The sequence below is a fragment of the Carlito syrichta genome, unplaced genomic scaffold (genome assembly GCF_000164805.1).
Source record: "Carlito syrichta isolate Samal-C Ts95f unplaced genomic scaffold, Tarsius_syrichta-2.0.1 Scaffold308916, whole genome shotgun sequence".
NCBI lineage: Eukaryota > Metazoa > Chordata > Mammalia > Primates > Tarsiidae > Carlito > Carlito syrichta.
In genome coordinates, this window is record NW_007253012.1 from 81,204 (window position 1) to 91,125 (window position 9,922).

The following is a 9,922-nucleotide window of genomic DNA, read 5'->3' on the forward strand; positions in this document are numbered from 1 at the left end:
TCAGCCGGGCGTGGTAGCACGCACCTGTAATTCTGGCTACTCGGAAGGCTGAGGCAGAAGGATCACCGGAGCCCAGCAGGTCGAGGCTGCGGTGGCTGGGAACGGCCACTGCACTCCAGTCTGGGTGACAGAGTGAGACTCCAACTCAAAAAAAAAAAAAAAAAAAAAACTACTCTGAAAAATATTTTTTAATCAATATAATTTTGTATTCTAACTTTAGACATTAAGTAAAACAACCCTCCACCAAAAGAAATAAGAGCCAGAGAATAAAGCAAAGAAACTGAGCCTGACTAGAATATTATTCACTTTTATGTATTTAATGGTTGCAATGGCCTTGCACCCTGGATTATCCATAACAGTTCAAATTCAAATGTTCCTTTGTTCTGCTGTAAGCCGTAGATGTTGGAAAGCCACTTGCTGGACCTGAGAAGGATACATTTTAAATGTTTATCAAAAAAGAATTCTACTTCCTTAACAGCTAGTGTGAACCAGTAGACCAATAAGGCCTAACTTACATGCCACTTAACCTCATTATACTGGATGTCTTCCCATGTTCCTGTCACCATATGAACATAATTAAATATATATTTTTGGGCTGTTCAAATTTAATTCTACAAAGTGAAATTGGGGCATTATGAAGTACTACTTAACTGCCCCCTTTCCAAAAAAGGCCACTCCTAAAGCCTCCATATGTGCCTGACATTTTAATCAATAGTAAACATTTTTTTTTTTTTTTTTTTTGATTTGGAGTCTCACTCTGTCGCCCAGACTGGAGTGCAGTGACCGCTCCCAGCCACCGCAGCCCCGACCTGCTGGGCCCAGCGATCCTTCCGCCTCAGCCTTCCGAGTAGCCGGAACTACAGGCGCACGCTACCACGCCCGGCTAAGTTTTTGATTTGTTGTAGAGATAAGTTCTCACCAAGTTGCCCAGGCGGGTCTCGAACCCGCAGGCTCAGGCAATCCACTCACCTCGGCCTCCCAAGGCGCGGGATTACAGGCTGAGCCACCGAGCCCGGCTATTAGTGAACATTTTTATTAACCAAAAATATGTAGCTAATACTAACAAAGTATGCAGTGTAAAGAGATGATTATCATAGGTGACCTCTTTTGCTGATTTGAGTGACTCTGCCAGAGGACATTAAATTATCCTGGAATTTCAGTCTGTCAGCATCTAAACCAGGGGTCCTCAAACTAGGGCCCGCGGGCCACATGCAGCCCACTGAGGACATTTATCCGGTCCACCGGGTGTTTTTGCCGCAGCTGCCTGTCCTGCTTAGCAGCCGACTGGTCCGGCCCGCAGTGTGCATGTGTGGAATGTGCGTCGCACTCTCCGACTCCCCTCCTTCTCTCTGTCTCTCGACTCCTCCTCTCAGTCTTACGGCTAGTAGTGACAAATATGGAACCGGACATTGACCATCTCATTAGCCAAAAGCAGGCCCATAGTTCCCATTGAAATACTGGTAAGCTTGTTGATTTAACTTTACTTGTTCTTCATTTTAAATATTGTATTTGTTCCCGTTTTGTTTTTTCACTTCAAAATAAGGTATGTGCAGTGTGCATAGGAATTTGTTCATAGTTTTTTTTAAAACTATAGTCCATCCCTCCAATGGTCTGAGGGACAGTGAACTGGCCCCCTGTTTCAAAAGTTTGAGGACCCCTGATCTAAACTATATTCCTAGACTATCAGGTGAGAAAGGCTGCATGTCTATAAAGAAATATTTTGGATATTATGGTATACATTATTATAGATGTTTACCATATGGAAACAACTTGTAGACCTGTTTTTTAACATTTATGAAAATAAGCATTTATTGGCTATTTCAGACACATTCTATACTTATTAACCCCTTGTAATTGATGTGTTTCAGTTCTGGAGGTGGTTCTTGGCAAACCTGGCTTCCGGTGGTGCAGCTGGGGCAACGTCCCTGTGTGTAGTGTATCCTCTAGATTTTGCTCGAACCCGACTGGGTGTCGATATTGGGAAAGGTATGGGAGTTTTGGAAATATGAACTTACTTTCTTTGTGTTTTGAACCATGTGTCATTAATTGCAGAGTTATCACAGTGTTACCAGGTAAAGCTTACAAATTTTATTCTCAGCCAAATGGCAGAGTCATAGGGCCTACGGCATATTAAAATACTGACAAGCATGTTGGTTTCTTCTTTACCTTAAGGAATGGAGGCAGACATTATTATGCCTACCTGTATGGGAAACATACTTGATAAAAAAAAAGTAAAAGAGGGAAACCTGTTGTAACAAAAGAGTGAACACAAAGCCTGTGTATAACTAAGTTCTGATGGTGTTTAGACAGCCCTTCCTAGATCCTTCCATGTACTTACTTCTGTCTTGACTGTGGTGGAGATTAATATTTTAATTTTAATAAAATCTTAATATCATAAGAGATTGGTTTTAATTTTTTTTTGCTACTCGAAATCTTCATTCTCCTTAGATGAGTGGGAGGATTTTGATTTGTGACTTCGTTGGATTCCTAAGTGACAGCTCCAGAGTGTTTAAATCTGCAAATGTTTAATTTACTTTGATTAAAGAGTTTCTTCGATATATTTGATGGATTTTAAATGACTTCATTTTAGGTCCTGAAGAGCGACAATTCAAGGGCTTAGGCGATTGTATTATGAAGATAGCAAAATCAGATGGAATTATCGGCTTATACCAAGGGTTTGGTGTTTCCGTTCAGGGCATCATTGTGTACCGAGCCTCTTATTTCGGAGCTTATGACACAGTTAAGGTAACTTGGGAGATTTAACTCAAATATATCAAATGGTTTGTTTATTTTTATTGCTCTGATTGGTAGCTTTTCAGCATATACGCTTTTCATTATAGAAATAAAAGTAAATGATAAGAGAGACATGAAACTCAGTCCAATCATGACTTTGCCGTAGCCTGATTAAACTACAACTGCATTATGGATCTGACTTTAGTTAGAAAGCATGTATCAAGACATTCAGCTTTTGTGGTGTTTGCGCTTTACATCATGTTGCAAATGGAAAACATGCTAATTAGGCTTACATCATAATCAAATATTTGGCATATAGAAAGGCATCTTCCAACAGTTTTTCTGATGTCTACATTAACTCTATTATCACTTTTTTACATGTGGTGAATCAACTTACTGTTGTTATTTTGGAAAGTAGTTGAGGCATAATTAATTCATTTGCTGTGACTCTAGCATGGTTGTCTGCTGCTAGCGAGGTTGTCTTCTGTGTCAGCTTCTGTGCTGTATCCTTCGGGGTGTTTTGCAATTTTTCTTTTTACTTCCAGTTCTAATAACACTTCCATAAGGTGGGGAAAGGAAAATTGTAGTCATTGCTATGCATGTTTGAGCTATTACTTGGCTCTAGGAATCTTTTTAAGTACTTTATATCCTCACAGTGTCCTGGACTAGCTTTTAAAATCCCATTTTAAAATCGGTTAGAAATGGTGAAGTGGTGTACCTGTTAAATGTCAAGCAAAACGCCTCCAGCCTCATTTACCATAAAGTTTTGCTGTATTTACTGCCATTATTACTATAATGTCTCTAAAAGGAAGCAGCAAAATCAACATTGATTTTATTTATTAAATAAGTGTACAACCTAAGGACAATTTCATAATGGATAAATATATTATCTCTGCCCTCCCTATTATAAGAATGTCATTTTTATTGTCCTAGGTAGATTACATTTTGTTTTTAAGGTTTTTCCCAGACAGATATGAGCTGAGAGCTTTAAAGCTGCTCATTAAATATCATGGCTTTATTTTTTCAGGTATAGCTTTGAAATATAGTCTCGTGGCATTCCCATTTCTTATTGATCTCCTACTGTTAAATCCAACTATTTTTATTGCATTTTAAGTATATGTGAGCCTTCCATCATATGTTTGTACAAATTACCCTTTGACGTGAGGACTCGAGGTATTTTAGAAATGTGAACAGTCGGGCAACCCCTTTGGGTCCCCTCCCACTGTGGGAGTGTTATGACCAAGTAAGCAAGAAGTCATGCCAGCAAGCTAAGTCCAATTAATTAGGAATTTTTTATTAATGCGTGAGCCAAGAGCAGGCAAATGCCAGAAAAACTCTTGACAAACTAGTGCAGTTTGTGACAAGTTTTATAGGTAAAATTTGCAGTGTTGGCTACATAGCAACTTAGTGACCATAGCAACCATTACTAACAACTTGACAACCAAAATGGGAACTTTTGATTGTTAGGGAGTTTTGATTAATTTCATGTCCTAGGTATAGCTGGTGGTGTGGGAAAGTCCCTGGAGTTCTGCCAACAAGATAGTTTTTAGTTACATAGAGACAAGGTAGAATAATCATTACACAATGGAGTTATCTTGGTTAGGTCACTAACAGAAAAATAAGAACAAAATACGAAAATTTAACAATGGGGTTTTGCAAAATGTAACATTTTATTTCAATTAACAAAGCATACAATTATATGGAACTTAGGGCTAAAGAGTTTTGTAACAGTCAGCAGGAAACGGTAAGCATGACCTGCCCAAAGGGGACAAAGCGGGAGGTCTGTGGTCATGGGAACGTTACTGTAATCACACGTAGGCATTGAGGAGTGATTCTTAGGTCAGGCAGGCAACTAAGATGGAAGTTTTAAACAAAATGGAGTAAGCTGGTTGATACTGTTATTTTGCTAGCAATTTGGTTTTATTAACTGATTTAGCTCATTTCAGGAGCTTTTCTGTCCTCTCAATCCCGCTTTCTAAAAAAAAGAAAGAAATGTGAACAGTTACTTGAAACATTTTTGTTTTCTAGGGCTTATTACCAAAACCAAAGGAAACCCCGTTTCTTGTCTCTTTTTTCATTGCTCAAGTTGTGACCACGTGCTCTGGGATACTTTCTTATCCCTTTGACACAGTCAGAAGACGTATGATGATGCAGGTATTTCATTTTCTTATTTGTAAGCTTACTTGATGTCTTTACTGCCTTTGATATCTTGGTATAATCAAATCTTAGAGACAGTTTGGTGAAAGGCATAAGCCACTTGTTTTACTTGGCTAAAGCGAATGCACGGTGTCTTCTGTCTTACGTTCTTTCCTGTCCTCAAGGAGCCATCAGCCTGCAAGCATCTTCCTTGCCTGCTGTCGGAATAGAAATGCCTCCTTCTCCTGTACATACTGCTTGAGGGTGGAGGGTGATGGCAGAAACGGGATCAGAGTGTGTGTGTTCACTAAAATACGGGAGTCAATAGAATAAGCTAGTCCCAAGCCTTTGAAATATGTCATCCTTTGTGGTAGTGTATTTTGATAAAAGTCATTATGAACTCCAAGGATGAAAACTTGTTTAGGATGATCTGTGTTCCAGTTGTAAATCCTAAACCAAAATTTTGAGACATTTGCTCTCCATGGATATAATGCCAGCTGAACATCCAAAATCCAAAACGCTCCAGAGTCCAAAATGTTTTAGCACCAGCGTGATGCTCAGAGTAAATGCTCATTGGAGCATTTTGGATGTGCTTGTTGTATTTGGGATACTTGGCTGGGAAGTACCTGATGCAGAAATGTGGAGACATTTGAAGCACTTCTAGTCCCAAGCATTTCAAGTAAGGCATACTCAATCTGTGTTCATGGTGTTCGTTCTTTCAGCAAATATTTGAGTGCTTGATCTCTGCTAACAAATAAAATAAGGCAGAGCCTGCACCCAAATCCAGTAATGAAACTCCTACAGTAAATGGTTTAATAGAAACATGTAAGGATTCCAGGAACACACAGAGGGTGCCCAGATACTCAAGAGTGATCAGATACAGCTTCTTGGAGAGCTGCATTTCAGTGACTAGGCTTTCTCCAGGCAGTGAGAGAACATTCTAAGCATGGGGGAGGGGGGAATCATACCTAGAAGTATGACTTGAGAAGCAGCTCAGTATAGCCAGGGAGGCAGATAGGTTTCATAAGAGCAAGTAAAAACAGGCCAGAAAGCTAGAGTAGTAATATAGTGCTTATTACTATGTGGTTTGTACTAAGATTTTTACATTTTTACTCACTAAATTCTCAAAGCAGTGCTGTGAGGTATAGTTACTATCATTATTCTCATTCTTACTGTCTACAAGATGATCTTGAAGAGCCCAGTAGGACATCTGGAAGTGTAAAACTCACCCATTACTAAGATCATGGTCTGTCCTTAGAGTTATTCCTTTTATGACTGTGTCTCCTTTTTCTATATCTAGTTCTAATTAGTCATTGAGAAACTTTTTATTGGAAAATTAAGTGACATATAGTCTCTGGATTATGTAAATGGTATTATATAAATGCTAAATTTTCTGAATTTGATAACTATTTTGGGTATGTGAGAAAAATAGTCTTATTTTTAGAAAATACTACATATTTGAGGATGAGGGACATGATGTCTGCAACTTAAAATGGCACAGAAGAAAAGTGAGAATGTAGGGGTGTGTGTGTGTGTTTGCTTACTAGGGCTGTTAAAACAAGTACCACAAACTGGGTGGCTTAAACAGCAGAAACTTGTTTTCTCACAGTTCTGAAGGCTAAAAGTCTAAGATCAAGGTGTCAGCAGGGTTGGCTTTTTTTTTTTTTTTTTTTTTTTTTTTTTGAGTCATAGTCTTACTATGTCACCCCGGCTGAAGTGCAATGGCACAATCAGGGCTCACCATAGCCTCAACCTCCTGGGCTCAGGCAATCCTTCCACCTTAGCCTCCTGAGTAGCTGGGGCTACAGGTGCATGCCACCACACCTGGCCAATTTTTTCTTTTTTTGTAGTGATGAGGTCTCACTATGTTGCCCAGGCTGGTCTCAAACTCCTGAGCTCAGGAGGTCCCACTTTGGCCTCCCAAAGTGCTGGGATTACAAGCATGAGCCCTGCAACTGTGCCAGACCAGGGTTTCTTCTGATGCCCTCTTTCCTTGGCTTGTAGGTAACCATCTTCCTCTGTCTCCCCATGGTTTTTCTTCTCTTCCCCTCTTATAAGGACAGTCATGTCCTTATAAGTTAACACAAAAGTTAACTTTTGTGTTTTCATTTTATGTCTTACAACTTTGTTAATGCTGTTACAGACACCAGTCTATATGTACAGGCTTTGAGGGTTTTTATTTACAAAGACACATATGATCTGCAAATCATATCAGTCGCCCCCCCCATGCCTTTTATTTTCTTGTCTTTGTATACTCGCTGAGACACCTGGTTCAGTGTTAATCGAAGTAGGAACTGGCAACCCTAGTCTTGTTCCTAATTCACAAGGAACACCTTCAGTGTTATATAGTTTAATGTCAGCTGTGGGGTTTTTGACATTATCTTTCATCATGTAATGGCAGTTCCTTTCTGTTCCAGTTACAACGGTTTTTAATTATGAATGGCAGTCATGTTTTTTCTATATATTGAGACAGCCATATTCTTTTTCTCTCTTAATATACATATTGTGTTACATTAATCTGTTTTCTAGAGCTTAACTGACCTTATATGCCTGGGATAATCCCAGGTTGGTCATAATATCTTTTGTTTCCTTTGCTGGGGTTGATTTGCTGGGTTTTGTTCAGGATTTCTGCCTCCGTGTTTTAGTGATGCTGGCTTGTATTTTTCCTTCTTGTTTCATCCTAGTCTGACTTTGGTATCACAGCTATGCAAGCTTCATAAAATAAATTGGGGAGTCTTTCCACTTTTTCTCTAGAATGATTTCTGCGTAGTTGGAATTAAATGTTCATTGAATGTTTGGCAGAACTCACGTGTAAATCCATCTGGACGTGTGGTTTTCCTTATGAGAAGATTCTTAACTGAATTTTTTAAACAATTACAGTATTAGGTTTTTTTCTCTTCTCTTGTAAATTACATTTTTCTAGGAATTTACCCATTTCTCTTTTAAAAATAATTGTTACGGAGTTTTTCATAATATTATCTTGCTGTCTCTTTAATCTCTTTCTACATTTTTGTTACCTTTGCCATTTCTAATCAGCTTGGGACCTTTTCTCTTTCTTCCTCAAACAGTATTTCTGGAAATTTGTCAGCAAAGTATTTCAGAGAACTAACTTTGGATTCTTCTTATGCTCTCTGTTGTGTGCGTGTGTGTGTGCGTGTGTGTGTGCGTTTTCTGTTTCTCTTATTTTTTTGCTGGTCATTCTCTTATTTTTACCTTCTTTAGGCTTATACTTTTTATAAAAGTGTTTAGGTTGCTCACTAATTTTCAGCCTTTTCTGATATTTCAAGGTCATTGATTTCTTTATAAATTACCACTCAAGCTGCATCTTACAATTTAGAAAGGTAGTTTTAGGTTATCGTTTGGTTTTCAGTATTTTCTAAAAAGTGGTTTTTTAAAATATCCAAACATATTTTCCTCGTTCTATTTTTTGCTTTTGATGCCTCATTTTTTGTTGTGTGATGAGAGGATAAGTCACGGTCTATGTGATGATGTCCTTTGTGAAGCCTAGTATACGGTCAGTTTTCGAGTGTGCCTGTGAAGTATGAATATTCTCCCACCACTAGGGACAACATTCACTCAGCACAGTGTTACTCGACACACTGTTTATCTTATCCATCCCTAGTGCTGACCTAGAACCATTCTACTAAGATAAACGATACTAAGATCATGGAGAACTGTTTGTCTTTGTAGAGTGGTGAGGCTGAACGGCAATATAAAGGAACTCTGGACTGCTTTGCGAAGATCTACCAACAAGAGGGCATCAACGCATTTTTCCGTGGCGCCTTCTCCAACATCCTTCGTGGTACTGGGGGTGCTCTGGTGTTGGTGTTATACGATAAAATTAAAGAATTCCTTGGCTTTGATGCTAAAGGTAGCTCATAGGTTAAATTGAGAAACGTGTATTTACCCTGTTACACATACAAAGTACAGAGCTGCCATTTGTATACATTTTTGAAAGTGTTATTACTGTCTGCATTTTGTCAAATTGCTAATTCTGCAATAAAGCACAGGCTTTTTTTCAAGGCTTCCAATACTAAAAATCAGATAAATACAAATTTTCTTCCTACTAAGCCTCAAACTCATTTAATGAGACATTTATTATAAGTAATATACTTTTTTCTATTTGCTTAAACTTCTTTTATGAGTAATTAAAATGTATAATGTTGAATCTAAGAACTGAAAGTATTTTCTTTTAAGTTGCTGTTCATCTTATATACCTGTTTTCTCATCTTTTAAAATCATATGGTATGACAGTTATTTCTTGAAAGCTTTATCAAGTGGTGTCATCGTGATGTCTACAGGCATCATCTTCTCTATAACGACCTTCTGCGACAGCTCAGGAATAATATTTGCAGTAGCATACAGCTGTTGGTAGGCACAGCTTATTTATCTGATCACTAAAAATTTGATAATGACTTTAATGAGAACAATTGGAAAATGAAGATATAAAATGGCTTATCTGCTAATCTTTAAGTAAAATCTCGGTAGTGTGAATATCTGTTGGAACCAAAAATACTCCTTGAAAATTTGTTTGGGTATTCTGTATTGATAATAAAGGAAGTTTAAAACTATTATCCGTGAGTCTTTTTTTTTCCTGGTTCTTTCTTAGTAAGAAGAGGATAGCAAAACGTTTGTTGAAAGCGGGAACTGGCCTAAAGACAGAACAAAAGGTATCTCTCAGTGGAGAAATAGAAACAGCGCTTCCAAGTTTTTGTACAGCCGTCTGCCTTGTTTTCCAGAGATACTGCGGAAGAGAATATACTTGAAGTCCCAAGGTTTTAGTGGGTAAAGGGATGTTGAGCTGGTGAGGACAGACTCTAGCGAGACTCGGAGCTGCGAGTGGCCACGATGGGGGAGATAAACGTCCTGACGCACCGGTAACGCGTGTTTCAAGGAAAAGGGCCCGAACTGTACCTTTTGGCGTACTGGTGGGGCCACTCAAGGGGGGCGGTGGATAGCTCTTGAGAACTCTGGCCAGGCCCGGGGCGCTTGCCTGCCATCCCAGCACTGCGGGGGTCGAGACAGGAGGATGGCTTGGGACCCGGAGTCCGAG

At 38.9% G+C, this 9,922-nt stretch overlaps 1 protein-coding gene across 1 annotated transcript in view; it reads left to right on the forward strand.

Annotated features, from left to right (window-relative positions):
• The window catches only part of LOC103268812 (ADP/ATP translocase 4), a 37,409-nt gene extending 27,966 nt beyond the window's left edge, over positions 1–9,443 (forward strand). Inside the window, exons 5-8 of the mRNA XM_021716760.1 lie at positions 1,869–1,986; positions 2,591–2,745; positions 4,762–4,887; positions 8,560–9,443. Coding sequence (XP_021572435.1) covers positions 1,869–1,986; positions 2,591–2,745; positions 4,762–4,887; positions 8,560–8,751 — 591 coding nt within the window. The 3' untranslated portion in view covers positions 8,752–9,443. The remainder of the gene's footprint in view (positions 1–1,868; positions 1,987–2,590; positions 2,746–4,761; positions 4,888–8,559) is intronic.
• Positions 9,444–9,922: the final 479 nt, after the last annotated feature.